General features: G+C 41.2%; 1 protein-coding gene and 1 long non-coding RNA gene across 2 annotated transcripts in view; both read left to right on the top strand.

The window, feature by feature from the left end:
- LOC125092203 (uncharacterized) overlaps positions 1-18,513 on the top strand; it is a 296,189-nt gene that overhangs the window by 129,173 nt on the left and 148,503 nt on the right. The window lies entirely within an intron of this gene.
- HAPSTR2 (HUWE1 associated protein modifying stress responses 2) lies at positions 16,446-17,822 on the top strand. The gene has a single exon (XM_047716566.1). The coding sequence runs from the start codon at positions 16,616-16,618 to the stop codon at positions 17,471-17,473; it is 858 nt and encodes a 285-aa protein (XP_047572522.1). The 5' UTR covers positions 16,446-16,615; the 3' UTR covers positions 17,474-17,822.

Raw genomic sequence — 18,513 nt, 5'->3', positions numbered from 1 at the left:
TTGGTAGGATTTCCACCCCCCTTTTTCTGATAAGAGACCAAAGTGAATTTGCCCAAGTTCACAGGGCTGGTTAGTGGAGGGCAGTGGTTTGCTCCCAGGTCTGGCTGATGCAACAGCCCCTGACTGCACTTGGGGGTCTGTCCAGGGCCTAGATAGGAGTCAATAAATACATGATAGATGAATGAAAGGCCACTCAATAAAGCCTGTCCTGTGGCAGTGCTGGCAGATCTCAAGACAAATGTCCTGAAATTAAGTAACAAATGAGTCAGGTGGGGTAATGGGCATGATCCCAGCTTATGCTTCAAGGGTTCATCTCAAAGAAAGCACCAAGGAAAGAGCTGTTGATGTCTGTTGAGCACATGCCGTGCACCTAGTACTGGGCTAGGCACACTTGGGGATACATATCAAGGATGAATGAGATAGGGTTCCCTGTTTAAGAAATACTCAGTGTTGTTAGGGAGGCCAGCGTCAGTTGCGAACTTCATGGTGTGTACCTGCTGTTTCCATCTCATGGGTCCCCACTTTTTCCCACCTTCTTGCTTCTGATTGTAATCTTGGCCATGCCTAGTATGCGTTTCCATGACCTACTGAGTCAGTCTCTGGGGGTGGGCCCCAAAATCTGTTTTAATGAGCCCTCCAAGTAATTACGATACACATTCACGTTTGAGAGCCACTGGTATATATGAAGGGCCTGGGATGTAGCTGCTACTTCATAAAAAAATGTCAAAATGCTTATCTGGAATGGTTCTGATACTTTGTAGAACTGACTAGTTAAGAAATTGTAGCTCCTGAAAGGGGTGATGTGGACCTCGCTCCAGTTTGCTCAGGACCCTCCTAGATTTAGCACTCAAACTTTCACATCCTGGAAACCCCCTTAGGCCCAGACCGCTGATCATCTGCCTGGTAGAAGACACTGTAATACACATCCTTGTTTTTCCCAGCGTTGCCAGCTGTCATTTTTGTCCCGATTTTATAGATGGGGAAACTATGACAGAGAGAGGTCATAGAGTCAAGAAGAAGGTGGTGGTGTCAGGACTCAAATCTGGGTCTGTTTCATTCATATTCTCTGCTCTTAACAAATTCCTAGAAGTGGAATTGCTATGTCAAAGAGTATGTACGTGAAAAATTTCGAACTCTGTTGCTGAATTATTGTCTCAGTAGCACAGTACATATTTTTATATACTATTGTGTGTTTGTATATATAATAACACAAGGTATGTATGACAACAGTATATAAAAATATATGTTTTCCCCATATCCACCAACTGGGCCTGTGAACCTGTTTAATCTTTACCAATCTGATAAGCGGTCCTCGTGTTATTTTTGGTTGATATCTTTTGACTTTGTCTAGTTGGACAGCAGGGCCGAGTGTAATTTGACACAGGAAATTGAATGGGGCTCTCATGGCTTAGTGTGAACTTCACTGAAGTAAAATCCCAATACACTTCAGAAGCTTCTGGGAGCACCATCAAAGATACAATATGTAAAAGCCTTGTGAGGATGAATGTCCCATCTCATTGGTCCCAAGCAGACACCTGTATTGGAGAGGCCACTTTGTGAAGAAACTTGCTAGACTTCTCAGAGCCTCCAATGGTGTCGTCCTCTTCCAGGTCCTGGTTACCCTCTTGGGGGTAGGCTGTCTAAGGTGTAAGCTCAGTAGGTTGCCTACGAGGACAACATGTGGGGGTTTAGGCCACAAGCTCTATCCCTCAAAGAAGTGGTAGACAGGAACATTTGAGCTGTGACAGCACTAGAAGAGGGCAAAGGAATGCAGAAGCATGAGGTTGGGGGGAGGTATCTGAATGTTATACATGTTTAAGACCATGCTAATAAGTAAAAAAAATGGAAGCTGTATTCTTGGGTAGAGTCCACAAAGATTTTGTGACTGAGTTGTGGGGAACAGAGGTGGAAGAAAAAAGGGAAAGGGAAATTAGGAGTTTAAATACATACTGCTTAGATTCTGAAGGAAGGAAGAAAGCCTTGAGATAGACTGGGGGGTGGGGGAGGAATAGTTTCAGATGGCTAACGCTTAGAAGAAAGCAAAGTGCCATATGGCATCCTCCAAGGAAATAGTTTGCATGGGTTGTGGATTCCCTGTACCCTGAATGTGGTAGCTTTCTTTTTTTCTCTTTCTCTTTCTTTCTTTCTTTCTTTTTTTTTTTTTGCTTTCTGATATTATTGCCCACTTGGCAGATTTCCCCCAAGTTGACTCTGGGCAACGAGCTTAGACAGGCACTTTGGCGAAGAGAAAACCTAAAATCGTCGCATTTTTAGAAAATTTTCAACTCTATTGAGCTGCAATTTATATACAATAAGATTTACCCATTTTAAGTGTATCATTGAATGAATCTTAGTAATTATTATAAAGTCATGTACCCACCATCATAATCAAGTTACAGAAGAATTCCATGAACCTAAGGAAGTTCCTTGTGCCCATTTATACTCTTTCAAGATTCCTGGTCTCAGGCATGCACTGATTGGCTTTCTGTCACTGTGCTCTTTTGTGTTTGAGTGTTTTACTTGGCAAAATATTTTTTGAGATTCACACACCTTGTTGGGTCTGTTGGTGTTTTTTTTTAAATTACATAGTTCATCTCTTTATTAGTTGATGCGCATTTGAATTTTTTCCAGTTTGGGACTATTATGAATAATGCTGCAATGAACTTTCGAATGTATGTCTTTTCTGGATATAAATGCATGTTTAATTTTTTTATTTATATACATTTATTGTATGTATATATTATTTATTTTAAAATAGGATGTGTGTGTGTGTGTGTGTGTGTGTGTGTGCGCGCGTGTGTGTGTATACACATGTAATCTTGTCATACTGTTTTGGTTACAAAAATACTAGTTATGAAAACACATACTAGTTACAACCACTTTGGATTCCTACCAGCAATTTCTGTGAGAGATCCTATGCTCCACATCTTAGCCAAGATGTGGTATTACTAATCTCTTTAACATTAGCCATTTGAGTAGGTGTATAGTGATGCATCATCATGGTTCTAATTCACATTTTCCTTATGACTAATGATAGTGAGTATCTTTTCATGTGCTTGTTGGCCATTCACATACTTTTTTTGTTAAGTGTTTGCTTCAACATGTTGCCAATTTTTAATTGGATTACTTGTCTTTTTATTGAGTAATAGGAGATTTTTTATTATGTTCAGTTAGCCAACATATAGTACATCATTAGTTTTTGATGTAGTGTTCAACAACTCAGCTGTGTATAACTCCCAGTGCTCATCACAACACATGCCCTCCTTAATACCCATCACCTGCCTACCCCCTCCCTCCAGTTCCCTCCCTTCTGTAACCCTCAGTTTGGTTCCCGGAGTCCAGAGTCTCTCATGGTTTGTCTCCCTCTCTGATTTCTTCCCATTCAGTTTTCCTTCCCTTCCCCAGTCATTCCTCTGTGGTATTCCTTATGTTCCACATATAAGTGAAACCATATGATAATTGTCTTTCTCTGACTGACTTATTTCATTCAGCGTAATCTCCTCCAGTCCCATCCATGTCAGTACAAATGGGGTATTCATCCTTTCTGATGGCTGAGTAATATTCCATTGTATATATGAACCACATCTTTATCCATTCATCTGTTGAAGGACATCTTGACTCCTTCCACAGTTTGGCTATCATGGACATTGCTGTTATGAACATTGAGGTGCATGTGACCCTACCTATCACTACATCTGTATCTTTGGGGTAAATACCTAGTAGTACAATTGCTGGGTGGTAGGGTAGCTCTATTTTTAACATCTTGAGGAACCTCCATACTGTTTTCCAGAGTAATAGGAGATATTTATATATTCTGGATACATGTAAGATCTTTATCTATATCTGTATCTATATGGCGCAAATGTTTTTTCTTCCTGTCTCTGGCTTGCCTTTTTGTTTTCTTAATGCTAACTTTTGAATAGCAGAAGTTTTAAATATTTTTTGTCATTATTTATTAATTTATTTTTAAACATTTATTTGAGAGAGAGAGAGAGAGAGAGAGCACGAGCAATGGAAGGGGGAGAGGGAGAGGGAGAGAGAGATCCCCAGTAGACTCCCCACTGAGTGCAGAGCCTGACGTGGGGCTTGATCCCATGACCTTGAGATCATGACCTGAGCCAAAATCAAGAGTTGGCCACTCAACTGACTGAGCCACCCAGGCTCCCCTTATTTATTTATTTTTGAGTAAATACTACCCCCCATGTGGGGCTTGAACTTATGACTCCAACATCAAGAGTTGCATGCTCTACCAACTGAGCTAGCCAAAAATTTTAAATTTTGACAAAGCCCAATTTATCAATTTTTATCTTTTATGGTTTATATTTTTGTGTCTTAAAAAATCTTTGCCTACTGTAAAGTCTCAAAATTTTCTCCTATTTTCTTCTAGAAGTTTCGTACTTTGGGTTTGTACATTTAGGTTTACGTATGAACCATTCTGAGTTAATGGTTTTTGCCTGATAGAAGGTTGAGGTTGATTTTTTCCCCCAAATGAGTACTAAGTTGTTCAGCACTCCTCATTTCAAAAACTGTCCTTGTTTTTTATTTCCTTTTGTTTTTCTTATATTTTCTCTCTGTCCTTGTACTTTAATGAGCTATGGGTCTGTTGTCTCCATCTGTTAACAACCCTCCGGACCTATATTGTTAAATGAAAATGCTATCATTGCTTGAGAAATGGTTCTTTACTGTAAGAAATATCAGCAATTACATTTAACCATGGTAATGGTGAAGTTTTGTGGGCGGGAATTCATGCTACCATATTCTCTATGGTTTGTTAGCGCCTTGGAACTTTAGAAAGATTAAAAAAAAAATCTGAGGTTTAAGTAATGGAATTTGAAGGATGGTGAAAAGTCTCTATCAGTTCCGGGACATGAGGTTATAGACTCCAAGTAAGCACTTGAGTGAGGTCTCTGTAGCTCAATAGAGCAGAACAGGAAAAAAAAAAATCAAAACAAAACTGCACATATGATTTGGGATTTAAGCTGTCCTGAGGGGGTGGTGCCTGGCGGGCTCTGTTGGTGGAGCATGTGACTCTTGATCTCTGGGTTGTGGCTTCGAGCACCGTGTTGGGTGTAAAGATCAGTTAAAAATAACGTCTTTTAAAAAAACTAAGTTTTCCTGAGGGAACAGGTAAAAGATATTTGATTGGTGCTTTAATTTTTCTTTTCTTTTTTCTTTAAGATTTTATTTATTTGTGGCGGGGGGACGAGAGAGAGAATATGTGTGAGTGTGGGCAAGGAGCAGAGTGGGAGAGAGAGGGACAAGCGGACTCTGCACTGAGTCAAGCCCCATGCAGGGCTTGATCTCATGACCCTGAGATCACGACCCGAGCGGAAACCAAGAGTTGGATGCATAACCAACTGAGCCATCCAGGTGCCCTGGTGCTTTAATTTTTCTAAGGGAATAGAGGACAGATTTAGAAAAAGTATCATAAGGTTTATTTTTCAAATGTGATGGTACATTTGGTACATTTTCAAATACTGTGGATGTTATCCAGTGGTCTGATTCCAAATTCTTGGAATCAAGATTCCAATATTATATTGGTCTGATTACAAATTCTTAAGTATTCATTCACTGTAAACATGCTTCTTTGCACACACACAAACACACATATTCACAGAGAGCCACAGTCAAACTCGTCATTCTTACCCCATTTGCTGCAAAAGATGGTAAACAGTCGACTATCCCTTAAGAGGGGACCGTCTCAATAAGTTATAGTTATGATACAGTCAGTGGTCATATAATAGAATATGATGCAGATAGCAAATAGATTGTGCTAATATAAAAATTACCTATACACATGTATGCATTAAATGCTTGTATGTTATCTCTGGATCCACTGAAATAAAAGCAGGTATAAAGCTTTTTGTACAAAGGGGTCACTATGGTGTTATTTGTAATGATAAATATCAAAGTATAGTAATAAAAGTGTCCACAAATGGGAGGCTCATTAAATAAGCATGGTATGCTCATACCTGGGGATATCCTGCTGATGTTAAAGAGAATGAAGTAGAGGGGCGCCTGAGTGGCTTAGTTGGTTAAGCATCAAACTCTTGATTTTGGCTCAGGTCATGATCTCAAGGTCATGGGATCAAGCCCCACGTCAGGCTCTGCGCTCAGTGGAGAGTCTACTGGGGATCTCTCTCTCCCTCTTCCTCTGCCCCTCCCATTGCTCGTGCTCTCTCTCTCTCTCTCAAATAAATGTCCTGAGATTTGGCCCTGCGCTGTGCTCCACCCAGAGTCTGCTTGTCCCTCTCCCTCTGCTCCTCCCGCTGCTTGCTCTCTCGCTCTCTTTCTTTCTAAAATAAATGAATAGATAAAATCTTCAAAATAAAAAAAAAGAATGAAGTAGATCTACATGTTATGTTTGGAATAATCTCCAAAAAATACGAATATGGGAAAACAAGAAGTGGGGAACAAGATAATGTGAAAATTATGCACCTAGGTGTATGTGTGTGTTGCATAATCTGAAAGGATATATCAAAAATGTTAACAAATGATTGATTTTGGCAAGGAAGATATGGGGTCTAGAATTGAGGGAGACTTACTTTCCAGTATATATCCTTTCTTTCTATTTGAATTTTGTAACCATGTGCACATCTCACTTTTTCAAATAAAAAATGCCTTCTTCTTCTTCATCTATTACCTAAAATTGAGATCTATTTTTATACTGTGTCAGAAGCTTGTTTGGAAGATGGAAATTAATCATTTCCCTGTCTTTGACTCTAACCATGTTGCTAACCTTCCACCAATCTTCTGATTCTTGATTTGAGGGACGACAGTTTGGACAAGAGAAGGGAGCAGAAGGGCAAGAAGCTGAGTATAGAGTTAGGAATAGCATCCTAGGGTGACTTGGAAGTTAAGGATATGTGAAAATTAATAAAAGGAAATCTCACTAAAATGGAATTGGGAGTCCAGAAGGGGGAGCTCCCAGGCCCTACCATTGGTGGTCAAATGCAGACCCAACAGAAAGAGACATAACCTTTCAAGTGGATATTCCTTTAGCTCCAACTTTACTACCCGGGCAGGAGGTAGAAAGGTTTTCTCCTCTCCCAGCAGCAGCAGCCCAGCCAATAAGAAACTGTCACAACTCAGCCAATGAAAAGCCACTATACTTTGAACTACCAGTTTACTCCAGTGGACTTTTTGTTTATAACAGCCTTCCCAACTACCCCCTTTTCTCAACAAGAGAGCTTTCTTCTTTGTTCTCTGGACTTGTCTTGGTTTTGCAGTAGCTCACATATCCCAAATCACAGTTCTCTGCTATTCCTGAACAAACCCATTTTTGCTGGTAAAATAACTGACAGCTTTATTTATTTATTTTTTAAAGATTTTATTTATTTATTTGACAGAGAGATCACAAGTAGGCAGAGAGGCAGGTAGAGAGAGAGGGAGAAGCAGGCTCCCTGCTGAGCAGAGAGCCCGATGTGGGGCTTGATCCCAGGACCCTGAGATCATGACCTGAGCTGAAGGCAGAGGCCTAACCCACTGAGCCACCCAGGCACCCCGACAGCTTTATTTTTAAGGTGAATGGATACTACAAGTAGATCCAATGCACCTAGCAATTCCAGACTAATAGGCAACATGCTAAGCCATTTATCTTCACCTGTCTTTGAAGACCCCTAAGAGTATTGGGTGTAATTTAGCTTGGTGGTTATTGAACCTAGCCTTAATCAGAATTACCTGGGGTGCTTTAAAAATATCCTGTTTTTTAATCATAGATATAACCTGCATACAGTTTTTAAAAAATTGAACAGTATAGAAGAGAAAGAAAAGTTTCATGTTTAATGGCTAGTTTCTGGTCTCCAGAGGTAACCACTTTACTTTTAGTTTCGAGTTTTTCTGATGATTAATACCACTAGTCTAAATAATATGCTTCTATTTCTGTTTCTTATTTTATCAATTTTAGAGAGGATTTTTTGACTCTCAAGAAAGATGATTTAGCATACTTATGCTACCACCTTTACCTACTTCTGATTGCCCTAAAATTTTATTAGTTATATTTTTATGATATTCAGGGCATTTTGGGGGTTACTTCTATAATGTTGAATCCTATACTTTAATTTTTATTGTTGGATCCATTAATTCTAGACAAAAGTGTCAGAGATACTTTCCCACACTCTCCCTCCTCCCACTGCTTCTGACTTCTGTCACCTGTGATATTATGTATACATTATTAAGCTTATAACAGTTACTGCATAGGTTCTCATCTAAGCCCCACCACTTGTTACCTATGTAATCTTAGGTAAATTATTGAATGTCTCTGTGCTGTCAGTTTCGTCGAATGTTGACTGGAGATGATATAGTAGTATCTACTTCATAGGGTTGCTGTAAGACTAAATTTTACTTAAATTGAAATAAATATTTCAAAGTACTTAACGTAGTATATGGTACACAGTAAGAGCTTTTTAAGTGTTAAGCTAGAACATAGAACAGCAAAAGTCAAAGTAAAATGAGATCTATTTTACAATTCAAATTAAATCCTCAGCATGGTATATCTATAGCTTGATTTAAAAAAAAATGAGCTAAAATGCAAAAGACATGAAAAGACATTTCACCAAGGAGGATTTATAGGTGGCAAATAGGCATATGAAAATATGTTCAATATTACTAGTTATTGCAGAAATGAATGAAAACCACAAAATGAGATATCAGTATATATCTATTAGAAGAGCTAAAATTAGTGAGAATAACAAATGCTGGTGAAGATGTGGTGAAACTTGATCATTCATACATTGCTGGTGGAAATGCCAAATGGTACAGCCACTCTGGAAAAAGAGTTTGGCAGTTTCTTTAAAAAATTAAAGATGCAAGCACTGTACAACCTAGCAATTGTACTGCTGGGAGAAATGCAGTTTGAAGTTCACACAAGGGGCACCTGGGTGGCTCAGTGGGTTAAGCCTCTGCCTTTGGCTCGGATCATGATCTCAGGGTCCTGGGATCGAGCCCCGCATCGGGCTCTCTGCTCAGCGGGGAGCCTGCCCCCCCCCCCCGCCTGCCTCTCTGCCTACTTGCGATCTCTCTGTCGAATAAATAAATAAAAAATCTTTTAAAAAAATGACGTTCACACAAAAATATGTATGCAAGTATTCTGAGTGGCTTTATTAGTAATAGCTTTATTCATAAACTGGAAACAACCCACATGTCCTTTGACAGGTGAATGGCTAAACAAAGTGTGGTACAGCCATGTGAAGAATTACTGCTCAGCAATAAAAAGGCAGGAACTATTGATGTAGGTGACAACCTGGTTAGATCTCCAGAGAATTATGTTGAGAGGAAAAAGCCAATCCTAAAAGGTTCAAGACTGTCTGATCATATTAGTGTTATTTGCATATATTCTTAGAATCATAAAATTATAGAAATTGAACTGTTTATTGGTCACCATGGATTAAGGAGGGAAAGGGATGGGAAGGAAGAGAGTGTGGCTATGAAAAGGAAAATAAGGGATCCTTGTGATGGAACTCTTCTGCATCTTGATTGTATCAATGTCAATATTCTGATTTTGATGTTGTTTTATACTTTTGCAAAATGCTGTTGGGAGAAACTGAGTAAAGGGTACACTGGATCTCCGTATTGTTTCTCACAACTGCCTGTGAACTTTACTTCAAAATAAAAAGTTTACTAAAGAACCGAACAAACAGCTTTCCCAATCTTAACTCCATGTAAATGTTATTCACAGCAGGATCAAGTAATGTGTTTGGACCTACAGGGAAAATAAATGTAATCATAGGGCTGTAAGAAAGTGCTGCCGGTAGGAGAACATTTCAAATGTCAAAGCCAAATGGATTATCTTTTCTTACGCTCCTTCAATGGCTCAAATGATGCAACATTTTAACATGCTTCCTACTAGAACTAGAATCATCATACAGCTTTTTGTTCTCAGAGTTCGTAATTGTATTCCATTGTCAATCAAAAGCACACAAAAATAGCTTCTGGTTTCTTAGTGATATAGGGCGATTATAGAATTTGCATCCATCTTAAGGATATTCTTCACTGAACCCTTTGACTTCTTGTTCTAATTACGACCTAATGCTTTCTCGGTCAGCTTAGCAGTTGTCATCTTGGGATTCCTTTAATGTTTTAAAATACAAATTCCCAGGCACCATCGCAGACCAATTTAATTGGAGTTTCTTTGGGTGAGGTATGTCTGGGCTATGTGTATTTTTTAAAAAACTACCCCACCAGGCAATTTTGCTGATCTGATTTGAGAATTCATCTAGCTAATCCTGAGAGTCCTATAACTGATATTAGTAAGAGTAACAATAGACTCTGTTTTCTGAGGATTTGCTATGGGCATTGTTTTAAGAGTCAATGCATGGTCCTATTTAATCTTCACACAAACCTACGAAATAGGTACTATTATTATTATCCCTGTTTTAGGGAAAACTCAGTATCTGAGAAGTTAAATCATACCACTTTTCAAGCTCCAGAGCCAGGTTGAGAACCCAGGTTTGTCTGGCAATAAAATTTTGGATTTTAACCAACAAACTATGTTAATTTTAAAATGGATAGACTCAAGAGCCCCATGGAAAACATCTAGAGGTAAATAAAATAAGCTGGTGTTGGAGCACAGGTAAAAGGACTGTATATTGTCAACTAATTTTACAGCTGAAACCTGGCATCTTTTAATCAGTTAATTCAGCAAGGTCGTTCTTGTGAGATACTGTAAGTATGAATAAGGGACCATGGTTCAAATTGGAAGCCTTTTAGCAATTTCTTTTTGATTCTGATTATTTTGGATGGTATAGAAACAATTCACAAACCCTATCAATAAGCATCTTAACCGTTTTCCCATGTAAGCATCTTTAACAAAAGTTGTATCTGTGAGTTATCTGTGACTTTCACCTCACATTTTCTCTGGCTCGCATAGATGGATAATTGGAGTTAGCTATACTAACTTGTCAGCATTTGAAATAGAATACCTAATTCAGGGGCGCCTGGGTGGCTCAGTGGGTTAAAGCCGCTGCCTTCGGCTCAGGTCATGATCCCAGGGTCCTGGGATCGAGCCCCGCATCGGGCTCTCTGCTCGGCAGGGAGCCTGCTTCCCTTCCTCTCTCTCTGCCTGCCTCTCTGCCTACTTGTGATCTCTGTCTGTCAAATAAATAAATAAAATCTTTTAAAAAAAAAGAATACCTAATTCAGTAGTTAGGAAAAGTAAGAAGAGCCTCCAAATGGCTTGATCACTTGGTAGCTAATACTGGAATCATATATTTGCCCACTGTGGAGATGGACTCTTAACTTTTACAGATACCAAATATGACTCAAATCCATTCACATTTCAGAAGCATGCCCTAGTAGCTCTTAATATTCTGATATGGACCGATCTCCAAGATCTCTCATGTTAAAAAAACAAAATAGTGTATGTAGTATGCCACTATTTATATAAAAAAGTGGGGGCACGTATTAGTAGTATTGGGTGATCGATACAGTAAAGTCTCTGAAAGGATACAGAAGAAAACAAAAGAAACATGCCCTAGTAATGGGCACAAAAATAATGTTTAAAATCTAAATTTAAATTGTTAACAGAATGTGGAAAATCACTACACACTCACACATAATAGAATAGTGAATTTTGTGCTACATTAGACCACTGTATGCTTTCATACTGTATTGGTTGTTTTTCTTCTGTAATTTAAAAACCCAAACCAACTCTGCTAATTAAGCTTTCCCTGGCCAAGAGCTCACTTGGATCCCTGACAGTCCCTAGTTAAAGCTTAGTTTGTAGTTTTTGACAGCAAACCAAGACCCTCTTGTTTGCTTCAGAAAAACTGGCTGGTTTTAGTCCCTGGCGTTATTTTAGCGGTACCCCCATTCCAGCAAGTCACCAATCCTCTTGACCGTGACTTAGAATTGTGCCAGAATTTTCTTGGTGTTTTTTTTTGTTTTTTTTTGTTTGTTTGAGACAGGTAGCAGGAGTAGTAGTAGTAGTGATGACATTATTGTTAGCTTGGTTTTAATTTGTGACAAATTATCTTGGACACAGGAATAAGGTGGTATATTGACATGATAAAGCAAGGGCAAAGGCAACTCAATCAAATTTTCTTGAACATGTGGTTTTGGCATTTATCTTAATTCTTTTATTTATTACTCCTTAATTACTGAATAACTCAGAAGGTTAAATCCACCACAGGCAAGTGACATTTTATGAAATGAATTGTTTAAAATGTACTTTTTGTGATAAGGGCACTTGATGTGAATAGTATTTAGTTAGTTTTTTTTTTAACAATTTTACTTATTTTTGTTGACATGTTTGGAAATAGGTAAAAAGTCTGAGTGAGAAAATTTCAGTACTTTTATTACTCAATGCACCTCATCTCTCTTTATGTGACTCCTTACCAGAAAAGAAATGGCCTCAGAATTTCTACCTGCCTGATATTACATTTGTAAAAGTCTTATATTACTTTGATTTCCTATGTGTATTACCCAAAGGAACTGATTTTTATAACCCACGCCCCTTAAGGAGCCCAAAACTAAGCTCACAGGGAAACCACAAACCTTGAAAAAAAATTAGAAATATTCCTTATCTCCCCTCTGTGGTCTCCTGGTGTCACTTAACCAAAACTCCTCAGTCTGTGACCTTGAGAAACCTAGAGGCGAAGTAGGAGGAGTAGAGTATTGAAGGTTATCTGGTCCAACACTACCCAAAAAGGGGAGCAAAAATTCATCATAACAGGTAAGTGTTTTTATACTTATGGCAGATGGTGATTGAAGCAAAGGCAATTCAAAAGGGGAGACACGAGAAAGCAATAATTTTGAATGTTTGACATTTGTTTTGAAACTACCTTACTACCCTATACCCTTTACCATCTGTCTGTTATCCCTCCCAACACCCACCTCTGTCTTCCCACAGGGCTCCATTGTCTGCAGTTCCTGTTTCTCAGGGGCGGAGCTGTGGGAGGCAGCCATGGGTGCCATAATAGGCACCTGCGGCCAGCACAATGGGCTGTGGGTGCTTGTGGGAGAGACAGATTGATGTATTGTGCATGGGGGAGGAGGGCTGTCACTTGAATCCATGTGAACCCAGGCTTTAGGGGCAAGGGAGATTGACAGCTTTTGTAGGTTGCATTTCTTTTTCAAAGCTTGGCTTTAATAGACAGTAAGTTTGGGGCCCCAGGCTTTCACTCCCATAATTCTAACAGGGCAATCACGAGCATTCAGCATTTCTTTTTACCCCCCTTGTTACGCATTAAATGATTTCAGTAAAGGAATGTGCAGCATTAATTAGAATTTGTTAGCAGATACCAAGGGGAAAAGTTTCTTCACAACAACTATAGGAGGTGTCATTTGTACAAAGACTTTTTTGTTTTCTTTCCCCATTACATTATCACTGCAATATGTAAGGTAGTGATTCTTTTCATTTAAATTAAGTGGAAAGCTACTAAATCTTGTTTTATTCTCCAAAAAGAATAAGGTCCTTAACACTTATCTTTTAACTTCTTTCATTTCCTAAGGTTGGTGTTTACTTTTGCTTTCAGTCCGACCCATTTACTGATCTGTGTGGTTGTGTATCCAGTTCTGTGTACCATTTAGCTCTTACAATTACAGGCAGCCCACTACAGATATATAAGGATTGTTTCAGGTGAAAATAGCTACCAATAATACTGAAAATCATTGACACACTGGGGCCCTTTTTGGTACTGGTGCACTGAGAAATGTCAAACAATTAGATTCCCCTAGGTTTGTGTCCTAACTTATTTTCTAAAACTATTTTCCCTAGTTGATATTTAACCTTAGCTATGACATCAAATTTATGGAAGAATGAGGCAGCAGCCAAGGAATATTTTTTCCCATAGAAAACTCATTCCTAAACCATGGCAGTACAGTATTTTTAAACATCAAAATCCTCCCCACCCCACCTCAAACACACACAGAGAGCATCATTTCCTAGTTAAAATGATCTTAGGGTTTTTTTGGTTTTATATTGTTTCTATTTTCTATTCTGATTTTTTATTCCTGACGTTTTAGACTTTTATGGGAACAAAATTAATCTCAGAGAGGAGATCTTGTAAATGTACTCTTTGCCACCCAAAGAACTGAGAAAACATTAAAAATGTTGGCCATGATTTTTCTACCGTCTCTCCCATATAAAATCATTTTCTCTATGGAGGGAATTGGAGGCTAATTGAATTAGAATTTTTCCCATTCATTGTTTTATTTAAATGTGTTAAGGGCAATAGTGAAAAATATTAGAAGTCTACCATTATTTCTCAGAAAGAACATATTCCCACACACTTGTCTGGCTCTGTCTATTATAATAATTTGGTGCAATGGTTTTAAAAGTAGTGGGGTGATAATAATTAGGGTGTGCGACACAGAAATTTCAATGCTGGATTCAACATTTCACCATGCAGGGCATGAAAATTGCCGACTGGGCTAGTCAGCTCTAAGTACTAATTAACTAATTAATCAGGTGCTGAGACCAACTGAATGGAGGATACCAGCCAGACAACTCAAGCCCAAGCAGAGGGTTGTGCTCTTTCAAAGACAGTGCCGTCTTTCTTCTTGGTTTTTAACCCAATCAAAAATGAGGGGAGAAAATAGGATATCGTGTCCTACTGTCAGTCATTTCAGCCCAAGCTTTTTACGTAGAGAAAATAAACTAAAAACATGTGCCTCTGATAATAACTGTGAGGCACTGTGTGCAGAGCAACCCCCAAAGCTCTGGCAAACTCAGTATCTCCTTGGCCATGAACTATTTCAGGGCTGGTGTATGTGGGTGTGTGGGGGAGGAAGGGGATCTGTCTTCTTGGAGTTTTCTACAATATATTTTTTTAACACTGGAGAATGAGAAATGTATTTCTCCTTTTGGGCTGATCTTAGGTCTTTTGCCCCATCCCTCGTTTATGTAAATGAGAAGAGTCCAATTACACATATGGAAAAAGGGTTTAATGAATCGTGAAAAAGCCTGGTTTGCAGAGAAAGGGCACAATCCCCTTTCTTCTTCTTCTTCTCTTTTAGATTTAACTTAGAAACATGTATTTCTTTTAAGGAAGATGATAAAGCTTAATGATTAGATCATTTTATTTTATATACTAATTTTCATGTTTGGGAATTATTAAACAGATGTTGTTAGAAGATTTCGCTTCCTTTATTTTTGTAAGGCTTTACAGAGACCTGGCTAGTATTGTCTACAACCAAAACTCTGAAATTCTAACTTTTTCCCTAAATTTAAAAAACTATTACATGTTACTTCCTCCCATTTTTTATGTTATTCTTAGTTCAGTGATAATTTTTCTTCTCTTAACACAGTTTGCTCTCTAACTGTCTGCACTGAAAAAGAACTGCATCATGACAGGAGAGGAGGGTTGTTGTCCAACCCAAGGAAAAGACTTTAGTATCACATAGGTTTAGCTTAATTTTGGTATTATTATGATGTTTTGCCTAGCTATAATTTTTAGGGTGTTGAATTAGGTAAGCTTTTTTTCCCCCCCTTTCCTAAAGACAGTGAATTTTTACACTAGAGCGAAGAATGCCGTGTTTGGGATTTCATTTTCCTATTTTCTCTCCCCTTACTTCTTCATCTTGGAATTTTTAGTAGTTGAGGGGAGACCACAGAGAACCCCCAACCCATTTTTTTTTTTAAAAGACAAAAACCTTGCAAGGATACTGAGGGGAAAAAATCATTACCATGTCTGACATGACTCTTAGATTTGATAAGTATGCAACTAGCCTAGAAGAGATGATTTGCAGCGACAGTAGGAAAGTTCTAAATCACGGCTGTAAGTGCTTTCCAGAGACTTAATCCGGCCACCTCATTTGGCACTTGGGGAAACTGAGGCCCAGGAAACGTGGTGGGGGGAGGGAGGAAGGGGACAGAGTTATAGGATTTTTTTTTTTTCCTCTACAAAATACTGGGACGCTCGGCCGAAAACACTTTTCTTGGGTACCTACTGTGTAGAGGGCATTGCTGGGATTCAGACTGCCTGCCTCTTCGCGGGGGTCAAGCTCCTTCCACTCTACCCACCCCACACCCCCCCACACCCCCACCCCCGGCCTTCCCGGATCGGCGCCCTGGATGTGATCGACACCATGAAGTTGCCCCATAATCCTCTCTGGCAACATAGGATGTAAAATTTGATCAGCTCATTGGATGAAGCCGACAAGTCTCAAAAAATGTGTGAAAAGAGGGCCAAGTGGTAGGCAAGCGCCGCGTTGAGGCAGCGCTCCAGCCGGTCCCCCTCCGAGTTCTTGGTGCGGCAGCCGCGGCGGAGCGGGGGGCTGGGGCCGAGCCGCGGGACCGTGGCTGAAGCGGCGGCGGCTGCGGTTGCGGGGAGGCCGCGGCGCCGTGGGGGGGCCCTAGGAGCGGACGGCGGGGCCGGAAGGGGGCAGCAAGGCGGCGCCGGCGGCTGCGGAGTTATCTCCGCGGCGTAGCTGGGGGCCGGGCCGGGCGGGGCGGGGCGGGGCGTGCACCAGGGCCGCGGGCGGCGCGCGCCGGAACAGTTGGCCTCAGGGCCCCGCCGCCCGCGCGACCGCCCGCCGGCGCACGCGGAGGAGGCGGCGGCGGCGGCCGCAGAAGGAGGAGGGGAGCGCGGAGCAGGAGGTGAGGTGGAGGTGGAGGAGCAAGAGTAGGCGGAGGAGGAGGCGGCCGTGGAGGAGGCGAGCGGCCAGGAGGAGGAGGATGGAGGAGCAGCCGAAGGAGGGCGAGGCCGAGGTGGCGGAGCACTGGTTTTCCAAGTGGGAACGCCAGTGCCTGGCCGAGGCCGAGCAGGGGGAGCAGCTGCCCCCCGAGCTGCAGGAGGAGGCGGCCGCGGAGGCAGCGGGGCTCAAGAGCGAGCGGCAGAGGCTGTGGCACCTCTTCCAGATCTCTGCCACGGCCGTGGCCCAGCTCTACAAGGATGCCGGGTGCCAACAGCCAGAACTGTCCATCTGGGACCCCTTCCAGAACGCGGCCATGGCCGTGACCAGTCTCTACAAAGAGAGCGGGGATGCCCACCAACGAAGTTTTGACCTGGGCGTCCAGGTCGGCTACCAGCGTCGCATCAGAGATGTCCTGGAGTGGGTGAAGAAGGGCCGGAGCACCATTCTCCGCGAAGACCTGATCAGCTTCCTGTGTGGCAAGGTGCCCCCCGCACCTCCACCGTCGCGCACCCCCAGGACGCCGCCGAAGCTGTCCGTCGCGGCCGCCGGCCAGGCCGCAGCCACCGGGGCCGGTTCGTCCGTAGACGTCGACCTGCAGCCCTTCCATGAGGCCATCGCCCTGCATGGCCTCAGCGGTGCCATGGAGAGCATCAGCGTGAGATCTGGCGCCCCTGGCTCCCCGCCTCAAGCCAGCGGCGGGGCCACCAATGGCGTCCCCACCAGTGGCCCTGGAGGTGGGCGCCGAAAAAGTAGCTTCCTGGAGGACGACTTGAACCCCTTCAACTCAGAAGAACCGGCCCTCCGCCTGGACAGTGGGGGGACCCGCAAGCGCAACTCCGCCCAGTGCGGGGATAGTGTCACAGACTCCCCCACCCACAAGCGCAACCGAATGGTCTGAACCTCGCCGTTGGCCACCAGCTGCCATGTTACTTGAGAGCTAACTTGACCTTCCACGTGCTTGTCGAAAAGGATACTCGAGACCATCGTTTTCTTCTCAAAGTTAAAGATTTCTATCAAGTTTGCCATACAGAAACTTTTAAAGTATTCTAGAAGAGGCCTCGTATGACTCTGACTTTCCCGAAAATGTAATTCTAGCAGAGAACAAGTATTATGTAGTAGTTAGCAAGATCAGCAAAAGCAGAAGTATCCGGTCAAAAGCGGGAGCCTGGTTTATCTTGTTCACGGTTAATATTCCTTAGCACTTAGCACAGTTGCTGGTGCTCAATAAATGTTTGTTGAATGAAAAATGTGACCTTATTTAAAATTCTTAAAGGGGAAAGACGAACAGGTGTTTACTTGGTTATAGGATACTTTTATCCTCTATTATTTGGCTATTTGTTTTAACCATTTTTTGCCAGTTCAGTTACATTTTGTCAAAATGTGAAACTTGACATCTTGGTGAAATCTGGAAATTTCTATTTTTGCTCCACTTTACCATGCACCTAACTTGTACAAAGTGTGCAAGTGATACATATTAGGCTGTAAGGTGTTTTTTTTTTCTTTATATAGTTGGTTATTATGGTGATTATGTGATGGTGTGAAGGGCTGCTATAATGGTTGGGCAGGTAATACTTGATATTGAGTCCATTCAGTGCTCTTTAGGAAAATTAAGCCAACAATGGAGATCCTGAGATCAAAGATGGTGGTCCTGGTGGCGCAGTGGTGCTCCTTTAACTGAGGAATGTAAAAGGTTCCTTTTCCTGCGGTTATATCTTTTTAGTGATCTCTGTTTTGAATTGGAAGACAGAGTTGTCAGAATGAACTGGATTTTATTTAAGGATACAGCATGATATAACTAAAAGGGCATGAGCTTTGTATTAAAAAAGGACCAGCAGTAAAATCCCAGTCCCACAGCTTCACTGCATGATTTTGGGGAAATCACTTAAGGTCTCTTGACCTCAGTTTTTCATCTGTAAAATGGAACTTTGTGTCTCCTAA

Source organism: Lutra lutra, chromosome X (assembly GCF_902655055.1).
Source record: "Lutra lutra chromosome X, mLutLut1.2, whole genome shotgun sequence".
Classification (NCBI taxonomy): domain Eukaryota; kingdom Metazoa; phylum Chordata; class Mammalia; order Carnivora; family Mustelidae; genus Lutra; species Lutra lutra.
Note: the sequence above shows the minus strand (reverse complement) of the source record. Positions and strands in the feature narration are given on the sequence as shown.

Coding starts and splice junctions, on each gene's coding strand:
- HAPSTR2 (XM_047716566.1), top strand. CDS start 16,616: ATGGAGGAGCAGCCGAAGGAGGGCGAGGCCGAGGTGGCGGAGCACTGG.